Below are 18,886 nucleotides of genomic sequence, written 5' to 3' on the forward strand. Positions count from 1 at the left end.
TTCTGATTATGAATTATTATTATTTAAATGTCCCCGCCATGAGGAATTTACACTCTAATTTACACAGACTGCACAGCAAGTAAAGGCACCCAAACAAGGGGAGAGGGGAAGGCATGGAGACAGCATTTTGCTTTATTTTGGTAAGCAGCATGTGCTACAATCATTAAAGAGTCAGCTGTTACCTTAACTTCAAGGGGCAGGAGAGGGGATGGCTCTTCTCTAATAGCTTTTCTTTAACATTACTATGATTAGGAGCAGTAGTGGCAAAAGAGAGCAGCTGAGAGGAGATCAGTGGGGAAAGGCTAGCCCAAAGTAGTAAGTTCTTACGAGTAACTTAAAGAAGGAGAGAGGCCCCTGGGAAAATAGGAGAAGGAAAGATGCTCCCGACCTTGGGGACAGTGCTAATAAAGGCAGAGTTGGGAGAGGGGAAGAAGAGAGATGAAGGGAGCATTAGGTGAAGCTGGTAGGTTAAGGGTGGAGGAGTGGGAGCTGAGAGCCAAGAGGTAGAGGGGGCGGTGTTCTGGAGACCCTTGAAGGTGATGATGAGAAGTCTGAAGAGGCAGAGAGACAGTGGAGAGACCTGGTCATTGCAGCCGCATGTTTAACAGACTAGGGGGTGGGAGTGGGAGGCATGGGGGGTGGAAGAAGCAGGGGTTAGAGGAGGCTGCAGTGGTCAAAGAAATGACTACACCACAGACAAGGATTTCAGCAGAAACACAGATTTTAGAGTTAGCCAATGGATTTGGAGTGTAGGGGAACAGAAGAGTGGAAGTGCTGATGGGAATACCCTAGAGCAGAGGAGAGGATGGGGGAGACTGCAAGCAGACAGGTGGAGAAAACGCAAAGACAACCCACAACACTGACCTTGCCATGTAGCCCAAGACGTGGGCTTGGATGACTATAGCCGCTTTCCTCAACTCCTCTTCCCGATCCTTCTCCAGGTTCTGTTCAAGAGCTTCCTTCAGGAAAACCTGACACCGTGGGGCGGAGTTTCAACAAACACAAAGAGAGGAAAGAAATCAGCCCCAGGGGAGAGTCAGGAGGTTTCATTCCCTTGGTGACAAGCACAGAGTGCTCTCTTTATGCTGCTGCCCTGTGATCTCTGCTCAAGAGCTGCAGCCTCTCCAGAGCCACTTTCTCCAGAGCCCTCACTTTCGGCCGGGTGCCTTTCCTGGTATTACAAGGAAAAAGTTGTGCAGGACATGAGCCAAACTCTATGCCCATCCCCCGCTTCCTTTCACTCTGTGGTCAAGGCTTTAAAGAAAGAGAGAAGGGGGTGGGAAGGAAAAATAAGGAAGGAGGAGGAGTGTGCAAGCTAGTTATTAACCCGTTCTCAGCTGGTATCTTTTCTTCACACCAATCTATTTTCTCACTGCATTGGCCCCTGGCTACCAATATGTGACATTAAATATTTCATAAAGAGATCACACCATATTTTGGGTGCAGAGGTGAGCATTTACATTTCCAGGACCTTGGCAGCAGTTTACACTCTGAAAAGTGAAGATTAATGGAAGAATCAGAAATCTCCAATGGTGAGAAAAATGCATAAAGAAACTGGCCATCCCCAATCAAACATCGCGTGGCCATTCCAAAGAAATCTGATCACTGCAGGATCTAAAGGAATCCTGAGGAGAGCGTTCTTCCCTGCTGAATGTGCTCCTGTACTGCAGCATACGTAGGGAGAGATGCACCCCAGAGAGAGAGTTGTCCTTGCCAGAGATGTGCAGCTGTACTGGAAGTTGCATTTTATAATAGCTAATAATAGTTTGTTCTTCTCTAGCACTTACCATCCAAGGGCCTCCAAGCACTTTACAAACTAACTGATTCATGCTCACAGCCCTGTGACACAGGGCAGCACTATCCACATTTTACAGATGCAGGAATTGGGTCACAGAGAGACTAAAAGTCACATATCCAATATCACACATTATATCAGCAGCAGAGCTAGAATTAAAACAAATTCCCCTGTTCTAATCACTAGGCAGCACCCTCAACATAACACTACCTCTTCCTATTTATCTACCATGCCTCTTCACATCACTGCCTCCAACTCCTCCCCTCCATCAGTGATACTAGCATTGCTGTCCTATTTCTCTACTTCTCCCATAACCGACTCTGTTCTTTCTTCCACATTGCCCCATCTGCATGGAACATCCCTCTCCCTCATTGTTTTCTCTGCATTTAAACCTCTCCTGAAGAACAGCTTCCATAACAACACCTGCGAGAAATTAGCTGATTAATAATGGTCAAGGAACTGAAGACAGTCTATAAAGAAAGTCACCACCTTGACCACTTTTCTTGTATGTTGTGTCCCTTTCCACCAGTCTGGGTTAGTTTGTTGGTCTTTTAAAATTATGAACTCCTTGGGACAGGGACCGTTCTTTCCATCAGATTTACACTGAACCTAGTACATCGGGGATGGTACCAGAACAAAATAATTAATAGGGACAGTGCCTATAGTGATAGACACCTTACAAATGTTTAGGCAGGGAGGGAGCTGTCCTTGAGAGTTCGGCCAGGGATGCAACTCCACCATGCAGCAGAAGTATCCAATTCACAGAGACTTCATTGGCATGACAAGCTTCACAAGTGTTGCTAAAGTATTAAAAACCCAGAGAACGCTCAGGTATCTGTCAGTAATATCCATCCAAGATAGGGCGTTTTGATCCCCAAACAACATGCGGTTTGCCAGTAATAGCTAGCTGTGAAATGATAGCATTTTGCAGGAAGCAGATAGGAAAGATTAAAATGAATTCAAACTACAGGTAGAAAAATCTCCCTTGTCAGGAAAACCGTAAGTAAATCATCTGTTTCTCTGTCATTTAATTCATAGTGAGACAGGGTCGAGCCAGATGGCTACAGGAGAGTAATAGAAGGCAGATATATTAACTCCAGGCTAAGTAGGTCCCTTTTCCCTGGGTAAGGCAACAGGGAAGGTTCCAGAACAATCAGGAACCTTCTGGACACAATTAAGACAGGCTGATTAGAACACCTGCAGCCAATCAAGAAGCTGCTAGAATCAATTAAGGCACGCTAATCAGGGCACCTGGGTTTTAGAAAGGAGTTCACTTCAGTTTGTGGTGTGCGTGTGAGGAGCTGGGAGCAAGAGGAGCTGAGAGTGAGAACATGGACTGTTGGAGGACTGAGGTGTACAAGCATCATCAGACACCAGGAGGAAGGTCCTATGGTGAGGATAAAGAAGGTGTTGGGAGGAGGCCATGGGGAAGTAGCCCAGGGAGTTGTAGCTGTTGCACAGCTGTTCCAGGAGGCACTCTAGACAGCTGCATTCCACAGGGCCCTGGGCTGGAACCCGGAGTAGAGGGCAGGCCGGGGTTCCCCCCAAATCCTCCCAACTCCTGGTCAGACACAGGAGGAGTCGACCTGGACTGTGGGTTCAGAAAAACGGCCAAGCTGAGGGCAGCCGTGAAGCTCCAAGGCGAGCAAATCCACCAATAAGCAGAAGACCCACCAAGGTAGCGGAGGAACTTTATCACAATAGCCACTCTCAAAAGTTTAAGTCTATCTTCATCTGCGGGAAGAGTGACTAGATTCAGAATTATAGGGGTTATTTTTGCCATTAGTTTCTAATATGAACAGAAATGACAGAAGCTTATAGTAAGTCAGACACACAGCAAGATGGTGTTAGTCAATATACAGTCAAGAATACATGTGTGAATGTTGACTGCACATAGCAGTGAACACTTACAACCGGAAGCATACATATGTGAAGGCTATGCACTTGTGTACATAAAAAGGTCTCTGTTCACACATGGATGTTCATATATTTGTGCGCACACTGTGTACAGTGTATATGTTGCGCAATGTATAGAATCCATTCAGTCCCTCCCTGGAGAAGGTCTATTACAGAAATATCTGCAAAAAAATTTTGCTCCTTTTAGCATACCTTTTTCCTCTTAAGAGCCAAATCTGTAAATTCTCCTGTAGAGAACATTAGTGAAGGAGAAATTGTATTGCTGTGCCTTGGATTCCAGATGGTAAGAAAAAAACTCCTGCAATGTTAAGCCAATTTCCTTTTTTTCCAACAGGACCACATAAAATGTCACTCTAGACATCAAGAAAAACTTGGCTAGAGTGGGAAAGAGATGGGGAGAACTGTGTCCTGACTGAAGACAGATGTGACTGGGCAGTGCTTTAGCGAGGAGCAAAGGGAACACAAGAGTTTGAAGACTTGGTATAGCTGCTGCTTGTCGTCATGGCATCACAAATTAAGGCCATGGTGCACTGGAAAAAAGGGTTGCTTACCTTGTGTAACCGTTGTTCTTTGAGATGTGTTGCTCATGTCCATTCCATGTAGGCGTGTGCATGCCCACATGAACTGTAGCCAGAGATTCTTCCCTTAGCAGAATCCATAGGGCTGACCTATGGCACTTCCTGGAGCCCTACACATGTGCCGGTATGTGGGGCACCGCCGGCCCTGTGCCCTCTCAGTTCCTTCTTGCCATCTACTCCGACAGTGGGGATGGAAGGCGGGTTGTGGAATGGACGTGAGCAACACATCTTGAAGAACAAACTGTTAGGAAAGGTAAGCAACTGTTTTTTCTTCAAGTACTTGCTCATGTCCATTCCATGTAGGTGACTCACAAGCAGTACCCCTTGGTGGTGGGTTTGGAGTTCACTTTCATGCGGCTTGCAATACTGCTTTGCTGAAGCTGGCGTTGTCCCGGGCTTGCCGAGTGATAGCATAGTGGGATGCAAAGGTATGGACTGAGAACTGAGTAGCGGCTCTGCAGATATCTTGAATTGGAATCTGTGCAAGGAATGCCACTGAGGAAGCCTGTGCTCTGGTGGAACAAGAAGTGACTACGGCTGGTGGCAACACACCCGCTTGTACATAACAAAACCAAATGCACACTGTTATCCAAGAGGAAATCTCTGGGAGGAACCTAGTAGGTCCTTCGTTCTATCTGCTATAGCCACGAAGAGCTGAGTGGATCTACGAAAGAGTCTGGTCCTTTCGATATAAAAGGCTAAGACCCGCCTAACGTCCAGAGAGTGTAGCCTGCATTCCTTGTTGGACTTGTTCTTACATGGTTTCTTCCCGAAACCTAACATGTCTTGGTTGCAGTGAAAATGTGACACCACCTTTGGTAGAAACGCCGGGTGAGGACGCAGCTGGATCTTGTCCTTGTAGAATACCATGTATGGAGGTTCCGAAGTTAGGACTCTGATCTCTTCAGGCCAAGGTAACTGCAACCAGAAAGGCAACCTTCCATGAAAGTAGAAGCAAGGAGAAGGATGCCATCAGCTCGAAGGGAGGACCCATGAGTTGCAAAAGGGCTAGATTTAAATCCCACTGAGACACCTGAGGGTAGAGCCTCTCCAGGCCCTTCAAGAACCAGATTGTCATTTCATGAGAAAATACTGATTTACCCTGCAGCGGTGGGTGGAAAGCCGAGATGGCTGCTAGATGCACTTTAATTGATGAAAGGGCTAGGCTTTGCTGTTTAAGGTGGAGCAAGTAATCTAGAATAGATTGAATCGGGGCTCGGAGGGGGAGATTCCTTTCTCTGAAATCCAGCAAGTGAAACGCTTCTATTTGGCTACATAAGATGCTCTGGTGGAAGGCTTCCTGCTATGCAACAGGATTTGCTGAACCTGCGCCAAACAGGCCCGCTCATCGGCATTCAGCCACTCAGCAGCCATGCTATTAGATGAAGGGATGTCAGATTGGGGTGCAGAAGGGTGACCTGATTCTGAGAGAGCAAGTCCAGTCGAAGAGACAGGGTCAACAGGGTTGTCACAGACAGGTCCAGGAGAATGCAGAACCAGTGTTGGTCCAGCCATGCCAGAGCTATCATAGGGAGCTTTGCTTTGTCTCTCCTTCTTCAGGAGAACATTGTATACCAGTGGTATCAATGGAAAGGAATATAGGAGCCCTTCTGATGACTGGAGAAGAAAGGCATCAGACAGAGAGCCCTCCTATGACCCTTGGATTGAACAGAACTCCTGGCACTTCTCGTTCAGCTTGGATGCATAAGGTCTATCTTGGGACACCTCCACCTTTGAAAAATCATATCGGACAGTTCCAGGTGAAGGGACCACTTGTGGTGAGACAAGAAGGACCTGCTGAAGAGCTCTACTAACGAGTTGTTGACTCCTGGGGGGTGTAAAGCTACTGGGAGGACGTTGTGCTGTACACAAAGATCCCAAAACTGGATAGCCTCAGGGATGATGAGTGAGCTCCACTTTGTTTGTTGACGTAGACCATCCCTGTGGCCTTGTCCATAAGAATGTGAACCACCTTGCCCTGTAGGTATGGAAGGAAAGCCTGGCATGCTAGACATATGGCCTTGAGCTCTTTGATGTTTACGTGCTGGTAACAATCACTTTCTGACCTGAGGCCTTGTGTACTGAAGCCGCCTAGTTGAGCTCCCCAACCTTGATCAGAGGCATCAAAAATCAGGGTCGCAGAAGGAGGCAGAGTCATGAAGGGAATTCCGTCCAGCATATACCCTGGTCTGTCCACCAGATGAGGGATGCCAGGACCTGCGATGGGATCGCCACCAGATGATCTAGCCTGTGTCTGATGGGTTTGTAGACTGTCACCAGCCAGGCCTACAGTGGTCGAAGGTGAAGTCTCATGTATCTGACCATGTATGTACACGGTGCCATATAGCCCAATAGTTTGAGGCAGACTCAAACAGTGGTGAGGAAATATGCCCTTACCCAACCGATGAGATATGACATGGTCCAAAAACGGGACTCTGGCAGGAAAGCTCTGACTCAGGTAGAGTCCAGGACCGCTCTTATAAACTCTATTGACTGCACTGGAACCAGGGCAGATTTCTGATCATTTATGATCAGCCCCAGGTCCTGACAAGTGTTTTGTACCAGCTCGAGATTGCGGCGGGCCTGTTCCCAGGAGCTGCCTCCGACAAGTCAGTCATTGAGATGGGGTATATTTGCACCCCTTGACCTCTCTGCATTTTGTGAAGGTCTTTGGCACTGTCGCAAGACTGAAGGGCAGCACTATAAACTGGAAGTGGCACTCACTTACTATGAAGTGGAGGAAGTGCCTATGGCCATGGAAAATGGAAATGTGGAAGTAGGCGTCCTTCAAGTCGAGGGCGGCATACCAGTCTCCTGGATCCAAAGAGGGGATGGAGGCTAGGGAGACCCTGCGAAACTTTAACTTCTTGAGATACTTGTTGAGGAGAGACAGATTGAGAATGGTTGTTAGGCCCTCCTTGGCTTTCGGTATTAGGAAGTACCAGGAATAGAAGTCCTTCCCTCTCGTATGCAGAGGAAATTCCTCCACAACCCCCAGCCATAATAGAGATTCTACCTCCTGGATAGGGAGCTGCTTGTGAGAAGGATCCCTGAAGAGAGATGGGAAAGGAGGGTGGGGTACAGGAAAACTGAAGGGTGTAACTGGACTCAATGGTGTTGAGCACCCAATGTTCCGACATGATATGGCATCAATGATGGTAGGAAGCTGGCTAGCAGATCCAAAAGCAAAGCACGGGCTGGATCCAGAGATGAATCTGGTGTATTGCCCTCGGGGGCATCCTCAAAACGCCTGCCTCTGCCCACTGGAGCGGCAGGCGGTTGCCTGCTGTTGTGGGGCCAAGGAGGATGGGACCAACTGGTGATGCTGGAAGCCTCTGTTGTTCCTTCTAAAAGCTCCCTGGCTCAATGACCCCAAGTATCTAGGCTGCGGCGGTGGAGGGTGGGCTTGTCTCCTGGCCACCTGGGGAATATAAAGGCCCAGGGACCATAATGTGGTCCAAGAATCTTTGAGCCTGTGCAGTCTAATATCAGTCTGCTGTAAGAAAAGGGCCTCGCCCACAAAGGGAAGGTCCTGCATGAAGGCCTGGACCTCCTGTGACAGTCTCGAGGACTGGAGCCAGGAGCTACGTCTCATGCAGATGCCATATGCCGTTGCCAGCGCTGCCAAGTCTGCAGCATCCCATGCCACTTGGAGACACCCTAGTTACCGTCTTACCCTCCTCAACTACAACAGTAAATTCCCACTTGGCCTCCTGAGACAGGGAGTCTGCAAACTGTAGCACCTGTTGGTTTGCAATGCACAGCTGTAGGCTAGCGGTAGAATATATTTTTCTGCCGAACAAGTCCAGTTTTTTTGCATCCTTGTTCTTAGGGGATCGCACTAAACTGGCCTTGCCTGTCTCATTCATTGGCTGCTGACACGTCCAATGACCGGGAGTAGGGTGTGTATATGTGTATTTGTAGCCCTGAGCAGGTACAAAGTATTTCTTCTCTGCCCGCTTAGACCTAGGGGTCAGAGAAGAAGAGATCTGCCACATCACCTTGACAGTTTTCAGGACCCTGCTGTGGACAGGTAGGGCCACCTTTGAAGGAGCAGTGGCGAATGTCAAGGAGATTGTCCGACTACTACTTAAACTCCTCAATTTTGAGTCCCAAATTGGAGGCTACTTGCTTGAACAGCTCCTGATGGCCTCGGAAATCATCAAGGGGTACGCTGGCAGTGCACGCCACTGCATTGTCCAGGGATGAGGAAGAGGATGTGGCAACAGGCAGCACAGGTGGCTCCTCCTCAGGCTCAGGAGCTGTTTGCTCTAAGACAGCTGGGGTCTCCTCTTGATGCAGTTCTGTTACCGGTGCCTGCTGGGCCCCTGCTCTGGTTTGGGCCTCAGACCCCAACGAGAGTGCCTGGTACGATTGGGCCCTGGGTACTATGCAAAGCCCCCACGGATTCCAGATCTGCCACTGCTGGGGCCACTGGGCACGTGACCATGGGCCTGCAGAGAAATCTGGCCCATAGTCAGGGCACTGATGCTAGTCATGGTAGGCGCCTCATTCACTCCCTGATCCCAAGTACTCCTCTCTGTCTGACCATGGAGGTGCAGTAGGAACTGGTTGCTGACGGTCTCGAGAGTGTGCTGGAGCCGACGACTAAGTGTGCATGTCTGGAGAAGGCAATCACCCACGGTGCTATGAATAAGATCGCGATTGACAACGTCTGGACCTCAAATGGTACTGGGACGTTGACAGGTGTCAGGATGGTGACCGGTGCCTCAATGATGAGTGGTACCAGGACGGTGACCAGTGCCAGGTTGGTGACTGGTGCCTGAATGATGAGTGGTACCAGAACATTGACCAGTGCCAGGGTAGTGACCGGTGCCTCGATGATGAGTGGTACCAAGACAGTGACCAGTGCCAGGTAGTGACCAGTGCCTCAATGATGAGTGATGCTGGGACATCAATCGGCGCCAGGATATTGACCAGCGCCAGGACATCGACAAGCATCATGCCAGCAATCATTGACTCGCAGGCGAACGGCTCCGCAAACGTGGCCGACTTAAACCAAGGGGTGAGTAACAACATGGCAACTGGAACTGCGCTGGTGACAGCGGGGATGCTCTCAGAACAGGCTTTCCCATGGAGCAGGCCACTCTGATGGGTCCGCAAGGGCCTTAGCTAAGTCTCTGGCTGCAGGTGGCCCGGGAAGCGCCATTAGGTCCTTCGCAGCCTGGAAGGCCTCAGGCATCAATGGCACTAAGAAGTGTATAGAGTCCCGATCGCTTCCTGGAGTCGGTGGTGAGTCTCTATCAGGGCTGGATACGCTGGGTGGGAAACCCGCACCGGAGGATGGCTTTGGAGGTGGTGAGCAGCCCTGCGCAGGTCTTGGATCAATTGCTTGACTCAACGTTGGAGAGCCGCTCCTAACTGGACACATCTTCTTGTGTGCTTCTTTCTGGCAGATGAGGTGGATTGGTGCAGGGACCGACCTGGTGCCAGTAATGCGCTCTGCACTGACGCGGATATGCTGGACGCCGAGTTGGATGGTTCCGACACCGGGGAGTCTCCATTAGAAATGCCTTCAGGTGTATGTCCCTATCCTTTCGGTTACGGGGCCTAAAATTTTTATAAATTTGTCTCCTTCCCTTTACATGTGCCTCACCCAGGCACCTGAGAGAGCTTGTGTGTGGCTCACTAACCAGCATCTGTTTTGAGCAGTTGGCACACGGCTTAAGTCCCAAGGAGTGGGGCATGCCCCGTCCCTGGGACTAAGTCCCCGATGTGACTCTAACTAAACGTTCAAACACTTAGCACTTAACACTAAGGAACTATTTACCGTAAATAAAACTCAGAGTCCAAGAAGCTAAGGGCATTTGCAAGAGCAAAGCAGTGTTCCAGCCACCGTCACTGGTGGTAAGAAGGAACTGAGAGGGTGCGGGGCCAGTGGTGCCCCATATACTGGCACATGAGTGCAGGGCTCCAGGGGGCACCAGAGCTGGCCCTATGGATACTGCTAAGGGAAAAATCTTCGGCTACCGTACATGTGGGCGCCCATATACCTACATGGAACAGACATGAACAAGCACTTGAAGAACAAACTATTGATAACATTCTGCCTGTTTCACTCTGCCAGTCCCTAACCTCTAGCATACATCAGGACAGAGCCCAAGTCTCCTCTTATAAACAAAAGCTTGGCTATTGCCAGCAGGACAGCTGCGCTAGTATTAAGGAGAAACACAAAGCCCATCCTGCCCTCCCTTCCTCATTTCCTTTCCTGACCTACACAATTCACTATATTAATTCAGAGTCTTTTCCTTCCTCTTCCAAACAATCACTAGGGATAAGGTTATCCTCCAATTCATTTTGCAGGAAGTATTCCCCCTTCTCCATGCCACCTTCTTCCTTCTGCCCCCCAAACTCCTTCCTGGGTTATATCCCTCCATGCCATGACCTCCCCTCAATCTCCCCCCACCCCCCAAAAGTCATGGTTTAGTTCTAACTGGGGACTCTCAGCATGAGAAAAGGAGTACTTGTGGCACCTTAGAGACTAACAAATTTATTTGAGCATAAGCTTTCGTGAGCTACAGCTCACTTCATCGGATGCATCCCCTCAGCATGAGGTAACACTGCTGCCTTCATAGTTAGTGTAACTGGTACAGAGGGTACACATGGGGCCACTAGTCTCTCTCCAGGGCAACTGATCCCCATCCTGTTCACTTCACTTTCGCTCAAAAGACAGAAAATAAATCAAGTCTTCACTAGGAAAAAAATGTATGTTCTTAACTTGTGTTAGCCAACATGAAGCAACCTCCTGGTGAACACAAGGCAGTTTGTAGGTATAATGTAGGTTAGCAGGTCATGTAAGCCCTTAGGCTCCCACTTAGTGTTTACCTCGACTTGCTAATGTGAAAACTGCCTTGTCCAGCCTAGGATTCCACCTTCTGTCCAGCAATGTCAATGTTACAAACTTCAGCTGGCCTCGCAATGTCAATCAGTGGTGTGAAGAGGTGTGATTGCTGGTGGACACAGTGATGTTCTGATAAAAGACCCTAGCATAGATGCAGTCACACTGGTAAAACTGCATGCTTATTATTTTGCTCAGAGAGGATGGAAGGAACTCACACTCCCCACACACTTCCTCTGTCACTTCAAGCTTTATGCTGATAAAGCATCTGACCTCTTAGCTGCATGTTTCCTCGCTCTGACCTATTTGTTCGACCTGCAGCCCTGCTTCAACTCTCCCACTCATCAAAAGGATCATTTTCTTGACTTGATCTTCACCAGGCACTGCTCTCTCTCTGATCTCTCTGTTGCTAAATTCCCTCTCTCCAGCCATCACCTAGTCTCTTTCAACATTGCCCCTCAGCCCCCTCCCTCAGATCCTGTCACTTCACCTTTCCATGACTTCCAGTCAGTCAGTGCTGAGGACTTCTTGTCCAGTCTCAGCCCTCTTGACCCGGCCCTTTCTTCCATTGAGATAGTTGTTGAGTCTCTCCATGCTTCGCTCTCCTCCACTATTGACTTTTTTGCTCCTTTCCCCATCACATGGTCCACCCTGCCAACTCCCAGCCCCCCGGATCACCCTGAGCATCCACTTCCTCCACTCCTGCTCTCGTGCCGCAGTGCATCTGTGGTGAAAATTCCGTAACCAGGCCAACTTCCTCCACTACATATTCGTTCTCTCCTACTTCAGTTCTGCCATCTTCCTAAGTAAAAAACTCTGCTTCTTCAATTTAATTGATCATCATACATGCAACCTCAGCCACCTTTTCACCTCCTTTGACTTACTCCTCAAACCTTCCAGCCTCCTCCTATATCACTGGTTTCTTTCAAAAGAAATTGACAAAATATAATAACCTGTCCTTCCCACCCCCTTCTGCTTGCCTTCCCTCCTGTCTTCCCCTCTTGCAACTCTTTTCCTTCTTACTGGTCACAGATGCAAGAATTTCTTCTATTGTCTTTTTCTCCAACCCCTCCACTTGCCTCCCATCCTACCTCCCAATCTCCCTCATGTTCACACTCATCCCCTCCCTTACACAGCTCCTTAACTTCTCATTCTCTTCTGGTTCTTTCTTCTTACAATGCAAACATGCTTTAGTCTCCACCATTTTAAAAAAAACCCATCCTTGACCCCATTTGCCATCTGCCCCACATAGAGTTTAAGTCCATTAATGGTTATTAGCCAGGATGGGTAAGAAATGGTGTCCCTAGCCTCTGTTTGTCAGAGGGTGGAGATGGATGGCAGGAGAGAGATCACTTGATCTTTACCTGTTAGGTTCACTCCCTCTGGGGAACCTGGCATTGGCCACTGTCGGCACACAGGATACTGGGCTGGATGGACCTTTGGTCTGACCCAGTATGGACATTCTTATGTTCCCCATCTCCCTTTCATTTCTAAGCTCACTGAACACAGTCTACAATTGCTGTCTGAAGTTCCTCTGCTCCAGTGTCATTTAAGACCCCCTTCAGTCTGACTTCTGCCCTTGCACGTGACTCAAACAGTTCTCGCCCAAGTTTCTAATAACCTGTTTTCTGTTATCTTTCCCTCCTCATTGAGTAATGGGCCTACCCTGTCCTTGGTCTTCCTCTTGCTTCTAATGTATTTGTAAATATCTTCTCCTTATACTTTATGTCCCTTACTAGTTCAATCTCATTTTGTGCCTTGACCTTTCTAATTTTGACACCACATGTTTGTGGTGTTTTTTTTATATTCATCCTTTGTAATTTGATCTAGTTTCCACTTTTTGGATGACCCTTTTTTGAGTTTCAGATCACTGAAGATCTCCTAGTTAAGCCAGGGTGGTCTGTTACCATACTTCCTATCTTTCATGAGCATTGGGACAGTTTGTTCTTGAGCCCTTAATAATCGCTCTATGGAAAAAATTGTTGGTGGTTTTTTTTTTTTTTAAAGACTTGCTTCCCACAGGATCTTACCTACCAATTGTCTGAGTTTGCTAAAGTCTGCCTTCTTGAAGTCCATTTTCTTTATTCTGCTGTTTCCCTTCCTTAGAATCATGAACTCTCTCATTTCATGATCAGTTTCACCCAAGCTGCCTTCCACCTTCAAATTCTCAACCAGTTCCTCCCTATTTGTCACAATCAAATCTAGAACAGCCTCTCCCCTAGTCACTTTCTCCTCCTTCTGTAATAAAACATTGTCTCCAATGCATTCCAAAAACTTGCTGGATAATCTGTGCCCTGCTGTGTTATTTTCTCAACAGATGTCTGGGAAGTTGAAGTCCCCCATCACCACCAAATCTTGTGCTTTGGATGATTTTATTAGTTGTTTTAAAAAAAAAAACAACCCCACCTCATCCACCTCTTCTTTCTGGTTAGGTAGTCTATAGTAGATCACCTTTTTATCTTTACCCAGAGACTTTCAACAGGTCTGCCTCCCACTTCTATCTCAAGCTCAGTGCAAGTGTATACATCTTTGATATACAAGGCAACTCCTCCTCCCTTTTCCCCCTGCCTGCCCTTCTTGAATAAGCTGTTCCCTTCTATACCTCCATAAATCAAACTCTAATAAAATTTCAAGCAGCATTTTTCTTACTTTGCCTATCTGTACATGTTGATCATCATCTACGGAAACGTTTTTTCATAAGTTTGTGTGCTTACGGTGAAATTGACCATTACCAATATTTACTGATAAAAATCTAATCACTCCAACCACTGCTCAAAGCAACTAATCTAATGACCTACCACCCACTGTCTAACCTCCTGAGCAAGATAAATGAGAAGACCTTTAGGTGCACCTAGACACTATCAAAACCCTGGATTTTTTTTCTATTCAAGCTTTAGACCAGGACACGGAATCAAAACACAGCTGGTGGCACCGTTTGAAGATCTTGTGCTTCAATGAGAAAGGACCATATGGCCATGCTGCTACTGCTAGATCCCTCTGCAGCATTTGATACCCTCCATCAGGAAATGCTGCTGTCCTGACTTAAAGAAGTATCAGGGTTTAGTGGGAATATGCAGAGGTGGCTCCAATCTTTCCACTCAGACTATATCCAGAGCCATGTTATTGATAACCCTCTTCTCCAATCAGATCCATCACAGGTGGAGTTCCACAGGGAACCACCCTCTCCACCATTCTATTCCACTTCTTTGAGGAGCTGCTAGGAAGACAGACAGACAGACATAATTATTATGGGCAACAACCCATGGACAGCACCCAGCTCTCTCTCCTTTACATCTAATGCAAACAGCACTATTTCCAGCTCTCTCAGTGCCTGGAAGACATCAGCACCAAGACAAGACAGAAGAGCTAAGATTCACCAAAACAGAAACAAACCTCTGTCAGAGTTGTAGGCTCAGCATATGGATAGATTTCCCTGAAAAATGTTGATAACTACATTGATCCCAGCACCAGCACTTAAGCTCCTGTAGCAGGCGATTAATGCAAACCTGAAGAGCCACCTGCCCCTCCCCCACCATATTTTTAATGTACACCAAAGCAGACTCACTAACCCACCTCAAAATCCTTGAGTTGGCTCTGTACATTGTGACATGATCACAGTGGGCAGGAGTTAGACTGGACATGAAAAGGGAGCAAAGTATTGTTTTGCAGGTCCACCCAAAAATCCAAAGCTAGTTCTAATTGGGTCATTTTAAACTAGACTTGACAAAGCAATAGTAAATGTACAGTAGGGAACAGTCGTGTCCAATGGGAGAAAGAAAAGGGCTGTTGGGTCTCATCTAATCTATCTCCAGATATATAATACAGGAAGCATTTGAGACATTACAGGTCAGCAGCATAGCCTAGTCAGTGACCTTCACTGGTACAACTACTCAGTGCCATTCATTTACCTCCACCTGCTGTTTATTGGAGTGCTCCTCTGTATATCACCTTTCAATTAAACTATCTTGCATCAGGAATTACTTCCCTCCCCTCAACCAATGGACCCTTTTCTACTCTGAGGTAATACCTTGTTTTTACCCAGCTGCCACTCTTTCCTGGTGCTGTCACATGTCTGTAGGAAACATGCACACACAGCCTTGGTGTTGTCTGGGACACTCAGATTCTTCATGAGCATCTTGTACCTAAGAACCAAACACAATCTCTTGACATAAAAGTATGTACAATACTATCCTCTCTATTTCTAACATGCTTCAAAACCCTCCTCTTCCCATTCATTCTTCCCCAGGGTTGTCTTATCTGCCCATGTGGGAACTTCTCTTTTTCATGTTCTTTATCCAACTGCAGTTGGACTAACCTCCAGTCTAGAAACTTCCACCTCCGACTTGCAGCTGTCCCCATAATATGGTTGACATGGAGACAACACAACAAAAGCCCTCCAAAATTTGGAAACGGTGCCAGTGACAAAAGTTAGAGAGAAAAGGAATATACCACCACCCACCTCCATGTTACCCATTACCTGCTGAGGAAATCCGGGAAGAGACGCCGTATGGGGAAGCCTGCTCTTCGAATTTTCACTGTCTCCAGCATCCCAGAGTAGCGGAGCTGGTTTAGAACTACATCTGTGTTAAAGAGGTTTGGTGCCTAAAAGACCAAGATTAGAAACAAACCAAGAGAAAGAGACATCTAAGCAAGCAGTAATACCAGACTTAACCCTTTGCTTGCTGGCATGGTGTCTGCTTATCTGAACGTTGTAAGAGGCATACAGACATATCCACAGCTCCCTGGAAAGTTAACCCTGCATGTTAAGGGCCCCAGCTGAAAGATGGGTCAGTTTGACACAAATGGCAGACAGCTGCAACAAAGATACTCAGCACTGGAACAGAGGCAGGAGGGAACTGGGTGCACACATATCAACAGCAAACTGCAACATCTTCCATAGCTCAGAATCTAGCAAGGAAGTGGGCAATGAACTGTGCTGAGCCACAGCCCCCTCCACTCCCACTGCAGCCCATTCATGCAGAAAATTACACTGTTCTCAACCGAGGGATGAGATGCAGCTGGGGGAGCAGCAAGAGAGAAGGCACCTGGCTTTCTGCTCATTAAATGTAACAGTAGTTTCCAGCAGCCCAGAAGCAAAACTGCAAGCATGCCTGCTGCCTTCACAGCTTAACTGGATGAGTGAGAATCCAAATGAGAGCCCAATGCACCCCTGAAAGAACGAAGCTAAAAGGCAGGAAGGAGCTTCTATACTGGGGCAGGAGCTTGCAGCGGGCCCTGCTCCTAAAGAGAGAAACTCTCTCTAGGATACTGACTGATGGACATCACAACACAGAGATTCTGCCCTTCTCCGAGTTCTCCATCTAGTCTGGTCAAGACTCCTCCTTGCTGCCACTTTTCTGAGTGTCAAGGTGAAACTCCCTCTAAAGGAAATTTGCTTCTTTACAGAGAGCTAATCTGAAGCATCTTCACTCCTGCCCTGTTAATGGAATGAAGTTTTATCCTCCTCTCTGTTTCAGGAAAGAGCTTTGCAGGGGGACTTTTCCTGCAAAAAGGCCCTCTTTGGAAAAGGCCCATTTCGACAGGTTTGTCTCCTTCTCTCTCCCTCCCGCCCCCACTTCCTATGAGGGGCTCCAGACCTGGAGAAACTGGTCTGTTCTCTCGCTACCCCCATCTCTAAGCCCTGGTCTACACTACGAGTTTAGGTCGGATTTAGCAGCGTTAGATCGGTTTAGCCCTGCACCGTCCACACTACGAAACCATTTTTTCTGACTTTAAGGGCTCTTAAAACAGATTTCTGTACTCCTCCGCGACGAGTGGATTAGTGCTGAAATTGACCTTGCTGGGTCCAATTTGGGGTAATGGGGATGCAATTCGACGGTATTGGCCTCCGGGAGCTATCCCAGAGTGCTCCCATTGTGACCACTCTGGACAGCCCTCTCAACTCAGATGCACTGGCCAGGTAGACAGGAAAAGCCCCGCAAACTTTTGAATTTCATTTCCTGTTTGGCCAGCGTTGCGAGCTGATCAGCACAGGTGACCATGCAGTTCCAGGATCACAAAAGAGCTCGAGCATGGACCAAACGGGAGGTACTGGATCTGATCACTGTAGGGGAGATGAATCTGTGCTATCAGAACTCCGTTCGAAAAGATGAAATGCCAAAATATTTGAAAAAAATCTCCAAGGGTATGAAGGACAGAGGCTATAAACAGGGACCTGCAGCAGTGCCGCATGAAACTTAAGGAGCTCAGGCAAGCCTACCAAAGAACCAGAGAGGCAAATGGCCGCTCTGGGTCAGAGCCCCCGACATGCCACTTCTATGATGAGCTGCATGCCATTCTAGGGGGTGACCCTATAACTACCCCAGCCCTGTGCGTGGACTCAGTCAATGGACTCTCATGCAACAGGGATGCAGATTTTGGGGATGAGGAAGATGAGGAGGAGGAGGAGGAGGTTGAAGCACAGCAAGCAAGTGAAGAAATCGTTTTTCCCGACAGCCAGGAACTGTTTTTCACCCTGGACCTAGTACCCTCCCAACCCACCGAAGGTGGGCTCCCGGAACTAGAAAGCGGAGAAGGGACCTCTGGTGAGTGTACCTTTGTAAATACAATATACAGTTTAAAAGCAAGCATGTTTAATGATTAATTTGCCCTGAAGACTTTGGATGCATTTGCGGCCAGTACAGCTACTGGAAAAGTCTCTTAACGTGTATGAGGATGGAGCGGAAATCCTCCAGGGACATCTCAATGTACTCCCAAAGCCTTTGCAAAAGGTTTCTGGGGAGGGCACCCTTATTCCGTCCTCCATGGTAGGACACTTTACCATGGCAGGCCAGCAGCACGTAGTCTGGAATCATTGCATAACAAAGCATGGCAGCATATGGTCCCGGTGTTTGCTGGCATTCAAACAACATCCGTTCTTTATCTTTCTGTGTTAGCCTCAGGAGAGTGATATCATTCATGGTCACCTGGTTGAAATAGGGAAATTTTATTAAGGGGACATTCAGAGGTGGCCATTCCTGCTGGGCTCTTTGCCTGTGGCTGAACAGAAATCATTCCTGCTGTTAGCCACGTGGTGGGGGGAGGGGTGAAGCAATCATCCCAGAGAATTGTGTGTGTGTGGGGGGGGGGGGTTAATTGGGTTTGTGCTGCACGTTAACCTGAAAACTGCAGTCTCTCCTTCTAAATGGCCAACCCATTTTAAAGGGCCAACCCAATGGGTGCTTGGTATGTGAAATGAGGGCGTTGCTGTTTGAAACCATTCCCACACGTTAGGAAGGTTGAAGAAGCCAAAAGACTGTGGCTTACCAGGGCTGCCTGTAAGCCGAATTCTGTTGCCCGCCAGCCCTGTGTGTGTGATCTCTCTCACCATACCGGCAGGCTCTCGATATAAGAGGCAAAATGCAACCTTGTAAAGAAAGCACACGTGCTATGCAAGGTTAACAGCTTGGTTCACTGTGAAAGTCTACCCACTGTTCTCTAAAATGTCTCTTTTTAAAGACTAATCTCCCTTTTTTCCCACCTGCAACTGCAAATGTTTCATCGCTCCACGTATCATCTCCATCCCAGAGGCTATCAAAGATTAGAAGCTGAAAAAAAAGCACTCGCAATGAAATGTTCTCTGAACTCGTGCAGTCCTTCCATGCTGAAAGAGCCCAGCACAATGCGTGGAGGGAGATAACGTCAGAGTCCAGGAAAGCACAAAATGAATGCGAGGACAGGAGAGATGAGTGAGAGGAGAGGTGGCCTCAGCGTGATGAGAGGAGGCAGGATGCAATG

At 47.8% G+C, this 18,886-nt stretch overlaps 1 protein-coding gene across 1 annotated transcript in view; it reads right to left on the reverse strand.

Annotated features, from left to right (window-relative positions):
• The window catches only part of LOC119863454 (unconventional myosin-X-like), a 257,129-nt gene that overhangs the window by 74,958 nt on the left and 163,285 nt on the right, over positions 1-18,886 (reverse strand). The window contains exons 20-22 of the mRNA XM_038421961.2: positions 15,627-15,751; positions 15,177-15,291; positions 865-971 (exon numbers count right to left, since the gene is read on the reverse strand). Of these exons, the coding sequence (XP_038277889.1) occupies positions 865-971; positions 15,177-15,291; positions 15,627-15,751 (347 nt within the window). The remainder of the gene's footprint in view (positions 1-864; positions 972-15,176; positions 15,292-15,626; positions 15,752-18,886) is intronic.

The sequence above is a fragment of the Dermochelys coriacea genome, chromosome 11, assembly GCF_009764565.3.
Source record: "Dermochelys coriacea isolate rDerCor1 chromosome 11, rDerCor1.pri.v4, whole genome shotgun sequence".
In the NCBI taxonomy this organism is placed as follows: Eukaryota; Metazoa; Chordata; order Testudines; family Dermochelyidae; genus Dermochelys; species Dermochelys coriacea.